Raw genomic sequence first — 21,164 nt, 5'->3', positions numbered from 1 at the left:
TGCCAGCTCCCTGTTCCTGTCCTGTCGATCCTCTAACATGATTCTCTATCCCATACGTAAAACCAACAGGGCGCCTGTTATCTTTCTTCAGGTCCCTCTCCAAAAGCCCCAAGCCTCGTGGCCGAGTCGTCTAGAAACGTGGCACTGAGATGCCAAGTGCTCAGCGACTACCCTCATCGGGTGTTGTGCTACCCCGTAAACCCGTCAACCAAAGAATGCGAAGAATTAGTTCATCTGGAATCGCATCCAGAGCAATTCCTAAGCGGAAGGGCGATTCATAGCCCTACTGTCGTCTTCCATCGCGCGACGATCCATTACCGGAGCCGCTGCCGAACCGATCACGGAGCCAGCTTATGGGCCCGTGGCCTTGTCGCCGTTGATCCGAATCTTCCGTCCGCCGACTGCTCTCTGAAGGACTTCTCTGCCTCATCCGCGCTCCATGCTCACCAGGGGCCGTCGCTCGGGGGCTTGTGGGAGAGTGCGAACTACGCCTCTGCATACGGGAGGTATCGTAACTGAATCCGGATGATGTTCCCCGATCTCGATCTCGATCTCGGTCACGATCACGCTCCCGCTCTCGTTGCATCGACGAGATATTCCGTAAAGCCTCGTTCAGACGACTTTGACTCTGGCTTGGAGGGCGTGAGTATCGAACAGGTCTTGACGGGGGACCACCAGCATTCTCAGCGGATCCTCCCCAACCGGGTGAGCCCCCAGAAAACCAGCCCGAACCTCCTCCAAATCCAGGGGGTGGTCCAAATGGACTCGGCCGACCTGAGCTCTGTCCCGACGGCGGTCCCTGAGGTCGGTTGCTGCTATCGTTGCCACTATTGTTGTTGTTGCTGGCGTTATTGTTATTGCCGCTGCGATCATTCTTTTCGATCGGAGTGCGGCAAATCGGACAAGTGTTGTGTTCCTTCAACCACAGAACAACGCAATCCTCGTGGAACCAATGCTTACATGGCAGGAATGTAGCCATGTCACCCTCCTTCATCTCGTCAATGCAGATGGTACATTCCGCCTTTCCCTCAGTTCCCAGCATCTCCTTATTCACTGGTTTCCGCTCCAAGTTCCGGAGAGCTTCTTCTGTAGCTGGCGGAGCGGCATTTGACTGAGGGTTTGCCTCCATCAGTCCGGTAATGATCCGATCCAGAGCCTCTTGAGAGTATACAGCATCGCCAGCCATGGCATTCGCGGGGTTAAGGAGGCTTAGAATGTCGTGCAGGCTTCGAGCGAATCCAGGAGGTGGTCCTCCCCCAGACCCTTCATCGCCTCCTTGGTTGCCCTCACCCGGGGGCCCAATATCACGCATCATATTTGAGAAGAGCCTGGCACGTTGGTTAGCTCCTATTGTCATGGTCACAGCCATGACCCGTAGGCCGTTTGGTCCCTGGGGGCGGCTTGGAGGGGGTTGTGCGTACATTTGGAATGGGTCGGCGCCTTGCATGGGAGGACCACCTCGCGATCCGTGGATCGGTCCTGACACAATGGTCACAGATGTTGTGCCGCCCCCAAAGGGCCCAGAAGTGAAGGTTGTCCGGTGTATGCGGGGTGCAAAGGGGTCATGATCACTAGGTCGTTCACCAGGACTTGAAGGAAATGAGCCACCGGGTCCACCGGGTCTTCGAGAGGGAGCAAAACCCTGGATCATGTCGAGGAAACGCTCAAGAACTGGGTCGACTGCAGGATTATGGTGGTGCGGATCCGGACCATCCCGAACACTGCGCCGAAAGCCAAAGCCATGCGGCCCGAGGTGCTCATCGATATTGCCTTCTTCCGGATCGGAGTCGTCATCGTGGTATCGAAACGGGCCAATTTCAGGCGAGGTGGAGGCAGAAGAACGGTGTTCAAGGTCGCGAGGATCGTTGTCGGGATCGATCTGGGCATTCAGTGAGCAGTCTGGATAGTGCAGCAAGGACGGACAGCATACAATCTCGGTGATCTCCCCGTGGCATTCCGGACACGTCAGGCCGTGGTCGTCACGATACCACTCGTTGGAGCAGGCGTGACAGAATACAACCTCGCGGCCTGCGGTTGCATCGAGGTGGACATGGTGCTCGCCTTGCGAAGCCATCTGCGCTTGGCTGCGTTGATACGCAGTCAAGGCACTCAAACCAAGGCCGACAGCAAGGCCGGCGAGGCGAAAAGCGCGAGAAGCCAGACTGAAAGATGAGCCTGCGAATCGAGTACCGAAATAGACGGAAGCAGGGTGTGGTGAGAGCGGTCGCAATAGGTCTTGCGTAAGTCGATGGTCGGGAAGCGTTGGGGATTAGTAACGCAGCCCGGAGGAAGGGTATCGGTTCATAAGGCGGGGGAAGTAGTATCGAGGAATTAAGAAAGCGATATAGGTGAGAAAGAAGTGGTATCAAAAGATCCGATTTCCAGTCCAGACAGGGCTGCCAGAGCGTGGAGGTGTAGTCGACGTAAGGTTGGAAACGGTGATGTTAGAGCGGTGGCGAGGAGGCGACCCAAGCAGGTAAAGGTGCCAGTGAGTGATGCGCTGCCAGCCAAGGCCCAGCCAGATGAGCTAAGACAGGCTAGGACATGGATTCCCGCAGATACAACAAGAGGTGCTGCAGGGTGTGCGAGATGTGTAGAGATGGAGGAAGATCCCAATACATTTGTAGGAGGAGAGAGAGAAACAAAAGGATAGGTGGTATCAAGCTTTTAGGTGTTCGGTGATCAAGTTGTTTTGGAAGACAATGGATGCCGGGGGAAGATCGGAGCCTCGTTTCGTTTGGAGATGACGACGAGCCTGAGGTTTCCCCGCGCATGGACCTTCAAAGGAAAGCAAACGAGGCCACGGTCAACAAGACAACAGCCCTGTAAATGGGTATTTAGTTTGAGGTGAAGAGAGGAGGAAATTGCACATAAAACATCGTTTCAGTAAGCAGCCAACGAGGCAGCTTCTTCGAGTCCATGGCGGCGGAGCAAACAGGTTCTAGATGCTGTCGGGTGCCGTCAAACACACAGTTCGCCGACTGCCAGCTGGTGTACCGAGCTTGGGGCCGGTAGTACCTCAGCGGCAACGGGACAAAGTGGGGGAGGACAGCTTAATCCTTGCCCTGACAAAGTACCCCTGAACCCTGAGACTTGTACCTGGCCCAGTTTGTCCATGTGGTTCACTGTGGTTCACTGAAGCAGGCTGGCTCGGCACTGCCCCCCCACCATGATTTGTCTTGAAAGGAGCCTCACGGTCCAATGATGCACAGTTGACATCTGCTAGTCGCGCTCGTTTCTTCGGTGTGCCATGTGCAAGGCTCTGCATGAATGAGTGATTATCGGGCATATGCAGTGCCTAAGGCACTCTACCAGGGCGCGCAAGATGGGCTGTGTGAGAACTGCTCAAGGCTATGGCTTCCCGTTATCGCGAGGTGCATATTCAGGCTGGATTTCAGTTCGGTGTAACAGTTGGGAGTTGGGCAATCAGAGTTACAACTTCTGAGGGTGTCCAGGATATCTGAATGATGCAACAAGTACTCAGTGGCCGGGTTCAAAGTTTAAACATCGACAGCCGTTGGCGAGTTGTTTGGTTATCACCCATGATTCATTCGAATGTAAGCGACATGGTTCTATCACAAGTCAGAATTGCTCTCTGTTTAATTCCGTCCCCCACTTGAATAACCCGTATCGAATCCTCTGTATAGAAACAAAGAGTATACCTCCTGCATGATGTGCCCATCTCGCCATAAGGCTGTCCAATAAGGAATCCATATGTAAGGCTGTTTGTTGTTGAAGTGGCTTGGGGGCTTGTTCGTAGATTTCCTCAAGTTACAAACGGATGGTTGTGGATGTCATCCAATATTGGCAGGCTGTGCCTGGGTAGTTAATACACCGTACACCATAAAGATATCCATTAGTTCAAGAACAGCTCAGAAAACACATTCTGTGAAGGTGGTTTAATTCTGCAATTCACAATCTTAGTATCACTACAACCGTCAACTATGCCTTGAATCTGCCTTGCAAATCTATTTCCTCTACAAGCAAATGGGTTACTGAGATTCTCAGGAGGGTTACATTGAAACACACCTTGTGAATAGTTGTGTAAGGAGTGCTGATTGCATCTCGGCACTTGATTTCGAGAGAAGGGTGCAGAATTGTGAGTAGTGAGGGATTGTACCATAGGTACTTCAAAGCCAAAATTTACAAAGACACCCCCAACTCCTGTGGTCAAGTCAGGAAAAGAGAAAGCGCATCTCAATACTGAAGGTAAAGGTGAAGGGCTCAGGGCAGTTTGTGTAAATGCCAAAGCAATCGTCCCGGAAATGAGACGGCTATACGCGCCACCATAAGCACATTTAGAGATGTTCTGATTTGCCCATCAACTCGGTGACAGAAAAGCGATTCTACGAGCAGTTGGCCTTACAGCGGAGTAATTCATAGTCTGAAATATGATCCAGCAAGTACCTTGACTATTCAATTGCATCTAGTCAGCAGCCAAGCTTGGCCAGAGGCTCTACAAGCTAGATTGCCGGTTAGCCATGACTAGGTAAGTGTCGCAATTCAGGGAAACATCACAGAAGGGCCACGGCATGAGCGCTTCTCTTTCAAAACATGAGGTTCTTCATCTGACGCGGGAATTTATACACAGTGCCTTTATGTCCGGCCTCTAAGAGCTCTTTTCCGCCTTCTCCGCATCCTCCTTGTCCCATTGAACCAGCTGCTTCGACCAGCTATACCCATCACGTCAGTATCCTGCAGACAAAAGCTCGTCGGTCGAGCCGTGAAGAATTTCGAAACATACCGTCGGCTGGCGTACCACTGTCCGGGCTCGGGCCTGTGCGCCCAGGTTTCTCGCTCGGCGCTGAACTTCCAGGTCACGGCGACGATGCCGGCCATGACGACGCCAGCAATCAAGGTGTTGGCTCGCCAGTTGGAAGGCTGCGCGTACCAACCACCGGACGGGGACCAGACGTGCTTGGGGTAGCTGTTGGGAACGGGGTCAGAATCGCTCGATCTCGGTGCCGTCGTCTCGATCGGAAGGTCAACTTACGGGACTTTTCCGCCGCCGCCCTAGGTCAATTGTCAGCGCCGTATCACCGATCTAGGTGAGGAGTTTACATACCATCTTGAATCACTTGACAATGGACGTTGAGAAAAGGGTTAGAGAGCGCAATTGCGACGTTGAATTGGTTGTCGTGAGGTCCCGGTTCGACAGATGAGGTCCCGTCAAGGCTGGCCCGCGGCCCGCCCAGGCGAGAGACGGAAGCGGGCCGCGAGTTATTCCGGGACACCACACCCCCGGCTGAACTCACGCTCACACGACTCCAGTCGAGGCTTTGGTGCCCGCAGAAGTTTTTCGGAAGTTCGACGCCCACGCTCCCGGCCCTTCGACCGCTCCGCGACAAACCACAGATCCGACCAAACCTACAACGCCGGGAATTGGGAACTCTGGGACAGAGGGAATCTTCTGGCTCGATGAAGCGGGTACGGCTCGATCAATGGGGCGGCCAATTGCTGCGTGCCCGCTCCGGCGCCGTCATGGCGAGACCGGCGGCGAGGCAACCCTTCGTCCTCTCCGGCTTGACGACGACGACGCCCACGACCGCCATTACTAGACGCCAGGCCTCCTCGGCCGCCGCCTCGCACGATATCATCGACGACATTCCCATTGACCCCCAGGCGCGCACATCCCTTCCCTCTCCTGCCCCTCAGCGCGCCGCAGAGTCCGCAAAGCTCGCGGCCCTCCATGCCCGGTTATCCCTCTCCAGCAAGATCCCCTTGGAGACGCTCGCCCGGGCCCTCATCGTCCCCTCCGCCGACAAGAACCCCAGCTTCAACAACTCCAACCTCGCCTTCCTCGGAAGCACATTCATCAACTACCATGTCCTCGAGTATCTGGTGTGCAAGTGGCCTCGTCTGCCCATGTCCCTCCTGTACGAGACCCTGCGGGCATACGCCGGCAAGGAGTCCCTCCACCAAATAGCCCGCCGCTGGGGTGTCGAGGCCGCCGCTGCACCTGGCGAGGAGGTCGACCCAGGTCTGCTGCAGTGGAAGCCGGAGGCGTCGGGTCTGCAGACTCGATGGGGCTACGTCCGCGCCAATTCTGATATCACGGACCGGTATGTGGAACGTCGCGGCATCAGCAGCCGAGTGGTGCTCGACGATGAGTTCGGAGACCAGGTGGCCATGCCCAAGACGGGCGAGGAGGGCTACAAATACTACCAGCACGAGGCATATGCCTCGTTTGTCCAGGCCGTTGTCGGCGCCATCTACACCCACTGCGGCCGTGATGCCACCCGCGACTTTGTCAAGTCCCACATCCTCGCCCGGGACGTCGATGTCTCCTCCATGTTCCAGTTCCAGCTGCCCACACGTGAGCTCGCCATGCTCTGCGCGCGAGAGGGCTTCGAGGCCCCCATCGCCCGCCTTGAGAGCGAGACGGGTCGTCTCTCACGAACCCCCGTCTTCGTCGTCGGTGTCTATAGCGGCCCCGAGAAGCTCGGCGAGGGCTCAGGCCCCAGCCTCGACATCGCCAGGTGGAACGCCTCGATGAACGCCCTCAAGGCGTGGTACCTGTACAGCCCCAGCAACAAGGTGCGGGTACCGAGCGACATGCTCGAGGAGGGCGCCAAGCCCTGGAAGGCGCCTCACATTGATATCGGAGAGATCATCTAAGCTTGAGGAGTGGAGTGCCTCCGCGTTGGATATATACCTTACGTATTCATGACAGGGATGTCGGTGATGGGTGCATGGCGTCTGCCTGTATGTGCGGATAATGAGATGACAACACAAACAAATTCTTGGCCCAAAAACTCTTTGGGCCGTGTATAAAAATGCATGGGAGCACAAGGTCCCCAGAGGATCGGGATGGGAAATGTCAATGTAAGATACAATGTAGAACAATGACAAAACTCCTCGAGAAATGGCGAGTCAAAATCAAAGATTTACATTTACGCACTGCTCTGCTTCCGTCTCGGGTATATTACATATGCATCCATGTCCTCAGCTGTCACTCTGTCATGGAATGTTGAATTCTCTACTCCCACCTCAACTGAAATGATCCCCCTGGCCTAGTCGGACTCCCTCGCCTCTCCGCATAAGAGCTCTATACCTGTCCTGGCGCTTAGATTTCTCAGCAGCCTCACGAAGCTTCTTCTTTCGCTGATACACTGCCCGGACAGTGTCTCGGACCTGTTGCTTGCCCTCTTCGTAGTTTGCCCGTGCCAGCTTGACTACGCTGTCGATCTGGTCAGGGGTATAGATGAAGTTCCAGGTGCTCAGGAAGTCGGTAGACCCAGGGGAAATACCGGGCACCTTCTCGTTGGAGAGGAGGGGCATGTAGACGACGGTAATGCCAGCATCGGGCTCCATGAGCTTCCACGATGTCGGACCCGAGATGGCCTTGGATGGAGGAGGTGGCTCGGAGCTACGCTCTTGGTTGGTTCCGACCCAGACGGTGCAGTATCCCAAGTCACCAGACTCTTGGTCTCCGTGCTCAAATTTGGTCTTTTCATCCTCGGCCATGACAGCCTTTCCTTCTTCATGAGCCTCCTTGCGGAGTTCCTTCTGCTCCCGCTTAGCTTCTTGAAGCTTGGCCTCTGCCTCGTAGGTAGACTTGGCCTGAGCATTGTCGAGCTCCTTAGCGACTTGAGAGGCGGTCTCCCCTTCCTTTGGCCAGCCGATTCCCACAGGCCAGCCCTTGACACCACGCTGACGGGCATATCCATCCGCGACAGAGAGCCAGTTGTCCGTCTTGATGTCGGCTGAGGCATCGAATGCGATGACAATGTCAACGTCACGGCCAGGTCGGAGCAGGGGGTAGATGGGCAGGTTGTTGGACATTCCAGCGTCCATGAGTTGGATGTACTCGTTGTCGTAGATGCTAGTAGGAGTGGTCTTTTCAAGTTTGCCATGCATGCCATAGGCAAAGTTGGGTATCCTCGCGGGATCAATGGGGTGAACCTTGACCAAGTCGTCATCACGAGTTGAGATGAGTTCGTCAATGGTTCCAAACCCAGCCAAGCCCTGAACCAAAGGCTTGATCTCTCGATAGTAGTGGCTGAGCGTGGCACAGAAAGCACTACCGAAGACGCCCATCAGGAGAGGCAATCGGATCTCGGGGAGGTGGAAGCCATGCTCAGGAGGGACATCTTTGCCCTCATTGAACTTGCGACCAAGAGCCCAGGTAGGAATTCCAGCTCCAAATTCTTCGCAGAAGAACTCATAAGGAGTGATTTCGAACCATTGGAACCAAGACTCCTTCTTAGCCTCTTCCTTGGCTATTTCAGATTCGATAGGGTTTTGCGACGTGGATGCCGGCAGGTCTGGTATCTCGTGACGCACAGCAGTATAAATTGGCAGAGGAAGTTGTCCATACTGAACGTACTGACGCTGGTTGGAGAGTTTGAAGTCGCGGTCGTTAACCCCGAGATCTCCCTTGGGCACCAAGTATCTTGCAGCTAGCAAGACACCGTACACATCGACCAGGCCGAAATCAGCCTTGGGATCACCCTTGAGCTTCTCTACCATACCGCTGAGGAGGTACTTGTTGGTTGGCATCGAGGCGAGAGATTGGAAAGCCACTGGAGGATAGGCAATGTGCGTTGATGCCCTGGCCTTGAGGTGTTCCAAAAGGTTGCTAACGCTTCCCTTGTTGAATGAAGTAAGATTGAGTGCCTGAAGCCAGCATGAACCACTCACACCAGAGGTGTAGGTCACACAGTCAAGCAGTCCATCTTCTTCAGTTGCCAGTATTGAACCAGTTCCAGCAATGAGTGCTCTCAAACCTCCGCCGGAACCGCACATGGCAATGGTTGGAACATCGTCGGGGTGAACCTCATCCTCCTCGAGTCCAAGGTACCTTGCCAAGCCTATCCGGGCGACTCGCTTTCGTCTCGCCAGATAGGCCTTTTCTTCATCGCAAAGTTCGGATGAAACGCGAACCTCGGCAGAGTATCGGATTTCAGGATGGACCAAAGGATCATGTGCGTCTTTCCAAATCTCATCGGCCAGAGAGCCTGGTGACATGGACAATTCGCGCTGAAGCTTTCGAACATAGCCGGGTATCATTCTAGACCACTCTGGGAGGAGGTAGTTGACAATCTTGTCGGAAAAGGTCGAAAACTCGACATCGTTTATCGTACAAAAGGCCTCGAAGCGACGGGCAAAGTTGGTCCAGGCGGGCTGGTCATCTTCAGGGCTGGAGGCGTCATCTGGCTTCTTCTGCGTATCCTGGTGCTGCTCTTGATGCTCCTGGCGTTGCCTGCCCTTGCCCTTCTTGCTTGAAAGCTGTGCAAAGTCGTCAGAAGGGTAAAGCCACCAGATGAAAAGTCCGCCGGTGATTACTGCAACGGGCAACGTAGATCGTTGTTGGTCCTGCTTGGCATCGCGCTTGGATGAGGACGTGAAGAGGTGGCGGTGCTGTCGATGCGGGAGGATCGGCAAGCGGGAGATCCTCCTTCGAGGGGCGCGAGTGTGAAGCCTCGAAGAGAGTCTAGTCAGACCCCTCAAGGTGGCTCGGGAATGTCTCATTGTTTCAGGGAGCAATTGGTGTTTCTGGCGGTTGGTTTTATCATAGTTTGACTGGGCGCATGCGTTTTGTGGCGGCCAGCCAAAACTCAGAGCATTGTCGCTGGACGAGACAGGTCGTAAATCAAGTTTAAAGAGAGATTGAATCTAGAAGAAGGTCTCAGGTGTGACAGAGAGAGTTGAGATCGGATGTTAGAGGTTTGCAATGACCCGAGGTTGCGCAACTTGTTGAGAGCGGCTTGGGGAGCCAGCTCAGCCGGATCCGTTGATGTCATTCAGAGTCGCCTCTGGCAAAAGTGGGAAGAGGGGCGCAGAGGGACGGAATTAGGAGGTGACCTCGGGTGACAGCATAACTGCTGCATCCGGAAAGTACTGCCCTACCACTCCTCAGGTCACAAGCACGTCGGGCAGTTCCGCATCGTCCCACTGATGTTTGATCAAGATGGGAGTGTTGTCGACTCGTTTATGAGGAGATTCTAGCAGATGAAGAGATCCAATGGCATTCAATACCGTAGATCCTTTCCTCTAACCATTTCCCATCCCATTTCCATGTGCCATGGATCTCCAAGCCCATCCGCTGAAACTCGGACAGTCCGCTCCAAAGAGCCAAACTGGGCAGCAGCCAATCAGCAACCCACCCTCGAGTTCCCCAATCCCCTCACGGATGCCTCACCTCAATCAAGGCCCTGGACTCTCACTGGCTTTAGTGGCCGAGCCCCCTGGAACATTGCTTCTCAGAAGTCAAGATCTGGCGCCAAGGCACCTGGAGCGGCAGGAAAGTGGGGTTCACGGCGACGGTGGGGGGGAAATGCGCGTGCGGCAGGCGCCAGATGCGGCGGGCGGTGAAATCGCAAGAGCTAGTCGACCTTTGAATTTGATGCAGTTTTTTTCTCGAGCGCCGGCAGAATCTCTCGCGTTTTTTCCATGTCCTCACCTCAATTCCAACTTGGGAAATTTTAAGTCTGCAAACAAAAAGGCATATCCTGTTTGCCCTTTATGTAAGTTTTCAAACCAACTAGCAATACTTCCTCTTTAGGCACCCGTTTGTGGCTTACACCACACACCGGTGACTCTTTTTCATCGTACCCCGCCACCTCTTTTCTGTCGCGACTTGTCTCACCTCGCCTCTGCCTCTAGATTTTTCTCCTCCAAATCATCCTTTAGCAATCCTCGGGTCGTACAGATTCCAATTACGCGATCGCATATCACTATTGATCTCCCATCTTCGATCGCGCCGTCAACATGAGCGACGCTGAAGTCCCCAAGCCCGTCGAGGCTGTCCCCGAGGCTACTCCTGCTCAGCCTGCTGAGGAGAAGCCTGTCGAGAAGACCGAGGAGAAGACTGAGGAGAAGCCCCAAGAGAAGCCTGAGGAGACGTCCGAGAAGAAGCCTGAGGAGTCCAAGTCTACCAACATCCTCAAGACCACTGCCAAGATCGATCATGAGAACCACCGCAACAACCGCAAGTTTGACCCCAGCACCCGCGAGGTGACGGATGATCCCGATGCTATCCGCAAGCAGGTAAAGACAGACACCATGCGCTTTAAATTGCGCTCTTGCTGACAACTTCCAGGTCGAATTCTACTTTGGCGACTGGAATTTCCCCCAGGACAAGTTTATGTGGGAGTCGTGTGGTGGAGCCGAGAACAAGCCCATGAAGCTCAAGACTATCCACTCCTTCAAGCGCATGCGCACTTTCCAGCCTTACAGCGCCGTTGTTGCCGCCATCAAGGACAGCAAGTTCCTCGAGCTCTCGGGCGAGGAGGGTGAGGAGGAGGTCAAGCGCAAGTACCCCTACAAGCCCATGAACACCTCCAAGGCCAAGGTCGAGGCCGCCACAGTCTACGTCAAGGGCTTCGGTGACGAAACCCCCAACACCCAGTTCGACCTCGAGACCTTCTTTGCCCAGTTCGGCGAGGTCAAGGGTCTCAAGCTCCGACGCACCAACGAGAACCTCTTCAAGGGCTCCGTCTTTGTCACCTTTGCCGACGAGGAGGAGGCCAACAAGTTCATCAAGCTCGACCCCTCCCCCAAGTGGAAGGAGCATGATCTCAAGATCATGAGCAAGCGCGCGTACTGTGACGAGAAGAATGAGCTCATCCGACAGGGAAAGATTGAGCCCAATGCTAGCAACCCCCGCAAGTTCTACGAAGGTCGCGAGTCCGGTAACAAGGGTGGACGAGGTCGTGGACGTGGTGGAAAGGACTTCCGGGGTCGTGACCAGGACGACTGGAAGAAGCGACGTGAGAACGACCAGAAGAACGGCTTCCGGGACCGACGAGGCGGTGGCCGTGGTGGCCGTGGTCGCGGCCGGGGTGGTCGTGATGGTGACCGAGGCCGTGACGGTGGCCGCGATCGGGATCAGCGCAAGGAGGAGGTTAAGCACAATGGCAATGAGTAAGTCCCATGTCCCTGATGTCACGACAAGATTCTAACATGTTCACAGCACCATGCCTCGCATCCAATCCACCGCCGACGATTCCAACACTAACGGCAAGCGAGCTCGGGAAGATGATGCTCCCACCGGGGAGCCTGTCGCCAAGAAGGTTGACGTCAAGGCCGACGCCGCTTAAATGGTGACGGTCACGGGGAGGAGATGGATACAAACAACAAACGGCGTGACAGTTTCCGATACCAACACACATTTAAAAAGGGGATTCACGGGATGAAACAAGGGAAGGGGACTGATCGATCCACTACAACTGTATTATGGGTTTCTTTTTCCGGAGCAACGAGGTGCTTGCTTTATTATGCGTGCCGTCATCTGATCAATGGCTCATAATTTCCTGATGACAATTGATTATGGCTACAACCATGTGTGCGCTTAAAATCGAGTGAGGCTATTCAGACGTGACATGTATCGTCATTCATTATTCATTTGTTTTTTTTTCTATCCAAGATTCCATTCTACGCAAGTATCACATTTCTATATCTCCTCTCGTTCACACGGAGTAATCGAGCTTGCCACCGTTGAGAACTCCCCAAAATTCCTCAATGAGCTCCTTCTGACCACTCGGCGCCCCTCTCACAGCGAGGTACACGCGCGACTCGAGCTCTACGTCCCACTCACCCGGGTTTCCGTGCACCATGCGACCGCCGGCCTCGTTCAGCAGACACCATCCGGCGCACACATCCCACGCCCAGCATCCACCTTCCCAGTAAAGGTCCAGCTGTCCCGCTGCCACGGCGGCCAGGTTGAGCGCCGCAGAGCCCAGCGATCGCAGAGAGTGCACCATCGCTCCGCCCGTCTCCTTGCTGCCGGCCAGTCGTCGGAAGGTCTCGACCTTGAGATCAAAGTTGGGGCCGTCGCGGGTAGAACCCCATTCAACACCGACGAGCGAACTTCCCAGACCCTCAATTGGTCTCGGGGATCGCGCGAGAGGGAGACGCTGAGGCTCTGAAGAACGACCTCGTGTGAGGAAGGCGCCTTGGCCCTTGATGGCCGTGTAGAGGGTGTCCTGCCAGGGGTTGTAGATGACTCCGACGGCGGGTTGACGGTCGACGGCGAGGCCGAGGGAGATGCAGGCCGAGGGGAATGAATGGACAAAGTTTGTGGTTCCATCGATCGGATCGACAACAAAAGTCGGTTCGGGGCCAAGTCTCATGCCGGGCTTGTATGTCTCTTCGCCCATGAAGGAGATGGAAGGGAACGCGGAGGAGAGGCGGGCCGAAACCATCTTTTCAACGCCTTTATCGGCTTCGGTAACGATGTCGACGGCTAGCAAGAGGTCAGTCTTGAGGATGTACCAGATGTGGGTGATTTGTACAGTTGAGCTTAGTGTCGGTGTCGAGCTCGGCAGGGTTGGCAGCCAAGATCATGGCGCCGGCCTGGTAAGCGACCGAGACCATCTCATCATGAACAGCTTTGAGATCGAGGTCCGCCATTGTGTAGCTTCTGTAGAGGTCAATTGAACAAAAATACCAAAAGGTGGTCAGTTGCTGACGACGATGATGATGATGTCGCGGTGGAGGAGTGATTTATGGAGGGGCACAAGTTTTGGCGGGGCAAGCTCGGCGACGTAAGGAGGGGCCGAAAAGGCCGGGGTGCCGGGCCGGAACAAGCTCCGTCCGGAGGTTCCGCAGCCGGAAGTAGCATCAACTGCCGTAAAGAGGATGTCACATTTAGCCGTTGATAAGAACTAAACTGTCAGACAGGGAACAAGGAGCACGTTGACCCCTTGACCCTCTGCCATTGGACTGTTGACCAAGGAAATCCCCAAACCCCCCACAGAAGTGGAATCCACAGACGGTCCTTTCATCATAAAACGCCGTTGATTTGCAAGTTACACTATAGTATTTCCCATATCCATGACAGAAACAGTCGCATCTCGGAGGACACGGTAACAGGAGGAAAAGAGAAGATAGTCATGATATATCAGAGTTCCGCCCAGCGATACCCAGACCGGCACACAGTCATGCTCGAACCGCAGGTTCCCCAGACCAATAAAACAAGAAAAAGTGATCTAACAACGCGAGAGAAAAAGACAAGAGGAAATCGACAAGACTCATATCCCCATGTAGCTTCTTTTTGTCTCTTCGTAATCCCACAGCACAGTAGGCGAGCATCGCTCCGTCGAGATGGCAGCTTCGCTTCACCCAGTCGTCAACATCAGACGGGCTACACCTCCTCCCTAAACACAGACCTCCGCTCTGTCGGGCTGCTGTCTGCGCTGCCGCTCCTGTTCTTGGGCTTCGCCGACGGGACACCCGTGTCGATCGGTCGCGGGCTGACTCCCCGCAGGCTCGAGCCGGCGTCATCGTCAAAGGGGTTTCGCCCACCAGGTCCGGACGCAGGGCTCCTGCTCGCTCTTCGGCCTCGGTCCTCCTCCTCGTCGAATCGTCCTCCCGAAAGCCCCGGCGTAGCCGCGAGGTTCATGTTGTAGCCTCCACCACTGCTTCCGCCGTACCCGGTATCCCGGCCCCGACCACCAACATCCTCCTCGTAGTATCCGTACGCATCCGCCTCATGACCGACGCGTGTGTCCCAGGCCTCATCGGGATCGAGGGGTCCGAACCCACGACGTCCGCGGGGCGCACCGCCGCCGAGGTTCTGCTCGTAGGCGCCGGCGGCGGACCGGTTGTTGCGGTTCTTGAACTTGCGGACCTGGTCGTTGAACCAGCCGACGACGCCGCCGGGCGCAGGTCGCGGCGGCCCGTACGGACTTTCCTCTTTATGCCATGGTAGGTATGACTTAAGGCTCGGGGGAGGAAGCTACAAGATGAGGTCAGCATGATGAATTGGGTAAATGTTTTGCGAGGACCAGCTGCAATGTCGCGGCGAAGCGCGCATAGCTGGAGATACAATGGTCGGACAGCAAGGAATAGAGAAATCGAGTGGTTATCGCGGAAAAGAACATTCAAACGTACCCCAAGTCTGCGGGCGCGCAGCTGTGTAAAGACGACCCATCCGACAGCAGCTGCAATCAGCAGCACAAAGATGGCAATGACGATGCCTCCAGCCGTCGACACCATCTTGTCCGACGAGCGGCGATAGCTTCAACCCGGCTCTGGAAGCTCTCGGGGGGGGAAGTGAGCAAAGCTGTTGATTTCTACCTCGTGTTCGGTCGCGTGATTGGGGGTGGGAAGCACAGTCGAAAGGCGCAGCTGGATCCTTGACGATTACCAGCGTCGTGCAAAGGCGAGTTGGCAAGGCGATGAGTTGTTCGGAGAGAGAGAAAAAGGGCGCCTTGTCTCCCGCCAGGCTGCCGAATTTCTGTGTTTGTTAGGTTGTTGGATGAGTGAGGGTGGCGGTGCTTACTCGGGAAAAGCTTCAACTCTGCTGCTCGCATCAATTACGAAACTCTCGGACTTTGGAGGGGGATGGGGGGGTTCAAGCTTCAAGCCCGCTGACAGACAGACCTGATTACAGTGGGCTTGGCGCTGATGCTCAGCGCTGAATTTAGCATCAGTGGAGTCCCGCTAGTGCATGCTCCAGGTCCCCGGCTCCGCTGGGACGAGGTCAGAGATCTGGGCTTGCAGGGAGCTGGAGGGATGCACGGACTGGTCAGCTTCATCTCGACTATCCTGACGTAAGCATATCTATCTCTCATGGTTACATTCACCTGTGAATGCGATATAGCTTCATTTATCAAGTGAGCAAAGCAATCGTTCATGTCTGTACCAATTCTCAAGTGCATGCTATCAAATCATTCCATTCCGCCAGCATTCCTTCAAAGCAATCCCGTATTCCTCTATTACTCCCTTGCGTCCCATCCCGTCTGGTTTCTATTTCGGTCCATCTCGGACACCACCAGCCTCGCCAATTCAATTCGTGCAAATAATTGATATCCATCTAATCCCTGTCTTTCTACCTTTATCCACCGCATCGATCCCAGTGACCTCCCGCGGCGGCAAACGACAGGCTCTCCACAAAGTCTTCTAGTCTGCAGAGACCGTACTCGTCGCCTCCGCAGGTCTCTAGCGACATCACACGGTCGTTGACCAGGACTCGCACGTACTCGTCCCTCTTGTCATTCCTGATGGCGCCGCACTCGAGCTTCTCGACGTACATTCGTGCTCCAAAAGGAACTACCCATGTTGATGAGTAGCCGTGTGCCTTGATGGCGGGCACGATGTGGTCCTTTGGCAGCAGGGCGGTTGAGTTGTACAAGCCCAGTGCCGAGAAGATGGAGACCATGCTGTTGTCGTGGCTAAAGTCTGCGTAAAGGGCCCGGTCAAGAGGGAACGTCTTTGGTGATGAGTCCAATGTGCTGTTGGTCGTGGTGTGGTCGTCAACAGGCTGCCCTGTCAAGCGTGAGACGAGCTCGTTGACATATCCAACACCTTGTGTCGGCCCCAAGGCGTTGCCGTTGCCAAACTTGTAGAACTTGCTTAGGGTCATGTAGTAGTCGTAACTTCGCCAGTCTGCCTTAGTGAAGAGGTCGCAGAACCTCGAGTGACCAGCGCCGTCGGGAGTGTTGGCCGCGTGGAACGGACACATGTCCATCATGTAGATGGTTTCCTCCAGCGTCAGGTTGACTCCTGGTAGGTGGTGATTCAACCTATTTCGAATCTCGGGGAGGAATCTCGCTCCCCACGCAACTTCGGCCTTTTCGTCTGCGTCTTTGGGAACTTTATCGCTTTCAAATGAGGCGCACGATCCATGCGACATGGTGTTGTTGATGCCAGGTTCTTCAGGGATGATGAGGACATCCCGAGTATACTCGTCTCCGGACTCTCCTCGCGATACATAAAAGCCCTGTGTAAAGTTGTAAGACGACATGATGACCCGATCCGAGCCCGATGCCCGAACAAACGGCTCCGTCTTCTCGGCGAGTCCCATGTACCGTTCATAAAAGGCCCTGCCAGAGTCGACCATCTGCTGCTGGCCAAACTCAGTCAGGTCTTCAGCACCCAGGGTGTAGGTATATTCCTTGAGCCACTTGTAGTTCTTGCCATACATAGTGGCAGACTTTTGGATGCGGGCAATGGTAGCGTTGTATGCTGCAGACTTGCTGGCGGTTGGGTATCTGGCCCCATGACGGGACAAGACGAGTGCAAACGTCACATCACACTCGCCTGGGGTTGAAGCATCAAGCTCAGATGGGATTGGGAAGAATGCAGAGTACTGCCCCCAGAGCCGAGAGATGTCATTGCAGCTCCCATCATACTCACACCCAACCGGTCGAGTTCTATCAGATGTGTCAGCTTGACTTGAAGATGAGCATCAACTCATATAACTCACCCATCGCGGACCCAGAAGCTGAGAACTGTAATTAATGCGATGGTGCTGATGACCATGACGAGGTAGCTCCATTGTCTCGTCTCACGACGGCGGTGCTCCTCATGCCAGCTCTCAAGCCGCTCAGCGTCCGAGCGGCTCTCTGTATCAACACCATCATCGTCGTCATGATGAAGCAGGCGTCCCCTCTCGGGGTCAGAATCAGACATGTCGTCGTCGTCGTCCCGGTGATCCGCGATGGGAGGCGCGTCGTCCTCGTCTCCGGCGCGCCGCCCAAGATGCACCATCTCCAGTGATTCGGTAATGGTGACAGGGATATGCTAGCTCCCGCTGGCGAGACCCATCAGCTCAGCAGCTCTGGCTGATTGTATTTCAGTAAAAGATGCTGTAGAGTTGCGCGCGTCAATTTTGTCAAGGGATAGTTCCATCGAGTCGAGTCAGGTTGCGGGGCTGAGGGTGAATGAGATGAACGAGCTGCTCGGCTATCCCTGAATGTTTGACGTTGAAGACATGGCTTTGAGGTGGACCACGTGGTTGGTCGACGAATGAGGCACTTTGTCAGCCACTTTGAGCACCCTGCACATGAATGAGTGTACAAGGGCGTCTTGTACCGTTATTTTGATTTTGGACTTAAAAGTCAGTTGAAGAATATGTCCGATAGTTCTATCGAGGTTGATTAATTGAGGGGATTCAATTGGCTTGAACACTGAGTGAGATGGATGCATTCATCGCTTGGCTTGTGAATACCCTGCACCACACAATGTCTCGGCCACGCATGCATGATTCACTCATACATCTACATCTACACTCATATAACTTCATGTGAGTCAATAGATATCTTGAGAATAATAGATCGCACTAGGCGATTCGTATTTAAAAAGCTGCTCTAGGCAGTCTTAATCCCAACTAAAACTCCTGCCTCCTCTCTCAGAGCAGGTCTTCGGCTTCATCCAGCGAAACATGACCAATTTTCGAGCAAACCTGCCGCCCAATTCATTACCATCCCATCCCATGAATCCGTTAAAACCAGCTCTAAGCCCAGAATCCGTTCACAGGGTAAGTAGATCCAAAACCGTCGCCCGCGTAGTCTTGCTAGCCGCGACTTGATATGGTACAGGTGGTATCATCGTCGAATATACACAAAAGAACAGGACAAAGGAAAAGTAAACGGGGTATCAGTCAGTCAGTGAATACATCCAAGCATATCTTCTTGTTCAAATGGCGACCCCGACGCTCGTCCGGTTGGGTCGGGCATCGCCTCTGCCAAACGTGGCAAACCGTGAAATGAGTGGTTCGTCCTGCGAAACCGCAGGTGTGCTGCCCAGAGAGCAGGTCGTGGGAACAGTACGGCCTTCGTCGTCAGACTCCCAGGTGCTGACCGTGTCGACAGAGTCTGTGCTCCGTCGACGGCCTGAAGTCTCGCCCAGCGAGACTTGGTAGAAGCCCTCGTTGCCTTTGATGGGACGGGGCGCGTTGGTGACAGAGTCGAAGCTCAGGTTCCGGCTGTGCTGTGACCCGGGGAAGAGCCAGCTCGATACCCGGGAAAATGATTTTTTCTTCCTCAAGGGAGGTCTGAGGACAAGAGGAAGAGGAGGAGGTAGAGGAACATCTGCCCTCTTAGCACGAGGGGGAGTGCTCGTGGGAGTTGAAGGGGCGCCAGGTGTCCTCGCTCGGCGAGGAGGGTTGGCGAGGATTCTAGTAGGGGGAGTGGTAGGAGGAGTTCTGATGGGCGCTGTATGAGGGCGGTCAATATCAGAAGTGAGCCTCTCAGCAAAAGACGGAGCAGCTGGAGGCAGAGCAGGTATCGAGGGCATCGGCTCCAGTTCTACGCCGGTCAGCGAAAGACGCTCAGAAGCAAGCCAAGGCGCAGGATTCATACCAGGCATCGTGCGGGCCGTGGAGTGAGGCGTTGATGGCCGGCTGGGCGTATAGAGGCTCTGTCTTTCGATAACGTCGTCGATCTGCTTCTGGAGCTTCTCAACCTCGAGCATGGCACTCGCGACCCGTTCCTTGATCCTCTCCACGTCTGGCGATGAGTCTGGCGATGTGTATGCGCGAGGACGGCTCCGGGCCCTGGGAGGGATCAAGGGAGGGATCTCATCATCCTGCGAGGTGGAAGGCGAACTCTCCAGAGCCTGCCTACGGGGGAAGTGGAAAGACATGGGAGAGTCAGAGAAGCTCTTTTGATGCTCAACCGGGCGATTCCCTCCATCTGACTGCCACCCTGACCGATTCGACATGCATCCAGAAGACACTTCCGAAGAGAAGGTAGGAACAAAGGGAGGCGCATCAAAGTGAGGTAGAATAGGAGAGACCCGGTTCTCTGGCTCATAGATGCTCAACTCCAGAGGTCGATATGGGCGGTGCGGAAGTTGCTTTGCAGGTCTCAAGTTGGAAGCTCTTGATGGTGTAGGCTCAGGAAAGTCGGGGATCTTGGGAGAGGCTGAATAAATGTGTCGAAAGTCTTGAGGTGCTGAGATGGGCGGCCGGCGCGAGGTTGTTGAAGTACCAGAAGTACTGGAAGATAGAGACCAGAACCTTTTCCTCTTGGGAGCAACAGTTTCTCTGGGGTACTTTTCCAGCACATTGCGATGAGATGAACCCATGGGAACGGCCACAGGGCGTGGGTGGTAGAGTGGTTGGTCGTAGATGACTGGGTGTGAATGCTTCTCATCGACTTGGCCCATCAGCAACTGTTCGTCGCTCAAGGTGACGCCGGGCATGTTCATCAAAGTAGAAGAAGAATCTGAAGCCCAAGCAACGGCGGTAGTGGAAGTGCAAGTAGACGGAAACTTACTACGACGCGGCCTCTTGTCGGAGCAAGTGGCCAGCGGTGCGCAGCAGAGGGGCAAGGACGAGAGCCACGAGGAAGACGACCATGCGGCTTCTCCAGCGCCGCCGTGACTAGTACCGGCTACTGTCATGCTGCTTGCTGCGAGGCTCTCACGTCATACCGAGGATGGCGAGAGGGAGGCGAGAGCTGGTTATAGGGCAGCTGAAGGAAGCGAGCGGGTGAAGCGGCTGTGCGCTATTCGACGAGGCAGAGAAAAGAGAGGAGGAAGAAAGATGCTTAATACATATACATGGCACTGGTATGCATGTGCGGTACTTCGTATCGGTGCACGCAGCGAATGTGCAGAAGTGGAGGGGGTGAATTGAATAGAAACCTGGCAGAGGAGGCGAAGAGAAGGAGAGGAATGGGATAGGACAGAAGCACGACGGGAAAGCTGCATAAGAGGACAAGGGACCCGGCAGATGAAGAGGGAAAAGCAACGGACCAGCCACGAGCAGAAGAAGAGGAGGAGGGAAGGCCGGTCCGCGACGACGACGAGATCGATCTCTCTCCGTCTCCAGGTCCACACACACACCCACACACCCCAATCCTCTGGAAGGGAAGGCATCCATCTCGAAGCAGAGGATTAGGATTAGATGGTCCCGGCCATGACGGACGTCAAGGAGGGCCGTCAGGGCAGATCGAGTGGACGAGGTTGAGCGACGGCGAACCACACGGCGCAGGTGACGGACCGGGGTCGGCTGTCACGCCGGGCCAGTCGGCGCTTAGAAGACGGCCCTCCTCGACGTCGGCGACGATGCTAGCGCCGCCCACCGTGGCAAGGCAGTAGAGGAGCTCAGCTGTGACTGGATCACATCGAAAAATGGTGTTCCCAGGAAAAAAAGAGAGACCCGAAGTTGATGTCGTGCATTCTAGTCGAGGGTCTCGTGCTGGGTCGGCATTGGACGCCTCCGCGAGATGACGGGGTTTGAGGCCCCTTGTTTGTTTTTCTGGATGGTCGAGGCTGTGTGTCGTCACGCTGCGTATTTCTGCTGTTGAACTGGTGTGAACCCGCATCTTGGCGAGGGGATTTTGGACTAGAGATCTCGTAGTAGGCTATCAATCATGAGGCAAAAAAAAAAAAAAAAAAAAAAAAAAGAGACGCCGGTTTCGAGTAACATGACACAAGTATTCCTGTGTAACAATACGCCTGTAGCCGTCCAGAAGCAAGAGAAAGAA

The 21,164-nt window shown here is 54.8% G+C and overlaps 9 protein-coding genes across 9 annotated transcripts; 2 read left to right on the top strand and 7 right to left on the bottom strand.

The window, feature by feature from the left end:
• Positions 1-283: 283 nt before the first annotated feature.
• On the bottom strand, positions 284-2,074 carry NCS54_01271000 (RING-type domain-containing protein; the record flags this gene model as incomplete). The annotated part of the gene is made up of 3 exons (XM_053157936.1): positions 284-1,328; positions 1,422-1,879; positions 1,931-2,074. 3 exons carry the CDS (start codon positions 2,072-2,074, stop codon positions 284-286), a joined length of 1,647 nt encoding a protein of 548 aa, XP_053013911.1.
• A 2,535-nt stretch (positions 2,075-4,609) lies between these two features.
• NCS54_01270900 (Hypothetical protein) lies at positions 4,610-5,068 on the bottom strand (the record flags this gene model as incomplete). The annotated part of the gene is made up of 4 exons (XM_053157935.1): positions 4,610-4,673; positions 4,745-4,927; positions 4,994-5,013; positions 5,066-5,068. The coding sequence occupies 4 exons, from the start codon at positions 5,066-5,068 to the stop codon at positions 4,610-4,612; spliced, it is 270 nt and encodes an 89-aa protein (XP_053013910.1).
• A 413-nt stretch (positions 5,069-5,481) lies between these two features.
• NCS54_01270800 (RNase III domain-containing protein) lies at positions 5,482-6,618 on the top strand (the record flags this gene model as incomplete). The annotated part of the gene is made up of 1 exon (XM_053157934.1): positions 5,482-6,618. One exon carries the CDS (start codon positions 5,482-5,484, stop codon positions 6,616-6,618), a length of 1,137 nt encoding a protein of 378 aa, XP_053013909.1.
• Positions 6,619-6,990: 372 nt separating this feature from the next.
• NCS54_01270700 (Lysophospholipase) lies at positions 6,991-9,474 on the bottom strand (the record flags this gene model as incomplete). The annotated part of the gene is made up of 1 exon (XM_053157933.1): positions 6,991-9,474. The coding sequence occupies one exon, from the start codon at positions 9,472-9,474 to the stop codon at positions 6,991-6,993; it is 2,484 nt and encodes an 827-aa protein (XP_053013908.1).
• A 1,239-nt stretch (positions 9,475-10,713) lies between these two features.
• NCS54_01270600 (Hypothetical protein) lies at positions 10,714-12,044 on the top strand (the record flags this gene model as incomplete). Its single annotated transcript, XM_053157932.1, has 3 exons — positions 10,714-10,992; positions 11,045-11,868; positions 11,918-12,044. 3 exons carry the CDS (start codon positions 10,714-10,716, stop codon positions 12,042-12,044), a joined length of 1,230 nt encoding a protein of 409 aa, XP_053013907.1.
• Positions 12,045-12,413: 369 nt separating this feature from the next.
• NCS54_01270500 (Inositol-1-monophosphatase) lies at positions 12,414-13,356 on the bottom strand (the record flags this gene model as incomplete). Its single annotated transcript, XM_053157931.1, has 2 exons — positions 12,414-13,189; positions 13,239-13,356. 2 exons carry the CDS (start codon positions 13,354-13,356, stop codon positions 12,414-12,416), a joined length of 894 nt encoding a protein of 297 aa, XP_053013906.1.
• Positions 13,357-14,089: 733 nt separating this feature from the next.
• On the bottom strand, positions 14,090-14,943 carry NCS54_01270400 (Hypothetical protein; the record flags this gene model as incomplete). Its single annotated transcript, XM_053157930.1, has 2 exons — positions 14,090-14,683; positions 14,839-14,943. 2 exons carry the CDS (start codon positions 14,941-14,943, stop codon positions 14,090-14,092), a joined length of 699 nt encoding a protein of 232 aa, XP_053013905.1.
• An 841-nt stretch (positions 14,944-15,784) lies between these two features.
• Positions 15,785-17,439, bottom strand: NCS54_01270300 (3-phytase; the record flags this gene model as incomplete). Its single annotated transcript, XM_053157929.1, has 2 exons — positions 15,785-17,102; positions 17,156-17,439. The coding sequence occupies 2 exons, from the start codon at positions 17,437-17,439 to the stop codon at positions 15,785-15,787; spliced, it is 1,602 nt and encodes a 533-aa protein (XP_053013904.1).
• Positions 17,440-18,366: 927 nt separating this feature from the next.
• Positions 18,367-19,875, bottom strand: NCS54_01270200 (Hypothetical protein; the record flags this gene model as incomplete). Its single annotated transcript, XM_053157928.1, has 1 exon — positions 18,367-19,875. One exon carries the CDS (start codon positions 19,873-19,875, stop codon positions 18,367-18,369), a length of 1,509 nt encoding a protein of 502 aa, XP_053013903.1.
• Between the last annotated feature and the right edge of the window lie 1,289 nt (positions 19,876-21,164).

Source organism: Fusarium falciforme, chromosome 10 (genome assembly GCF_026873545.1).
Source record: "Fusarium falciforme chromosome 10, complete sequence".
Taxonomy (NCBI): Eukaryota; Fungi; Ascomycota; class Sordariomycetes; order Hypocreales; family Nectriaceae; genus Fusarium; species Fusarium falciforme.
The sequence above is the reverse complement of the archived record's forward strand: the minus strand, read 5'-3'. Positions and strand labels throughout refer to the sequence as shown.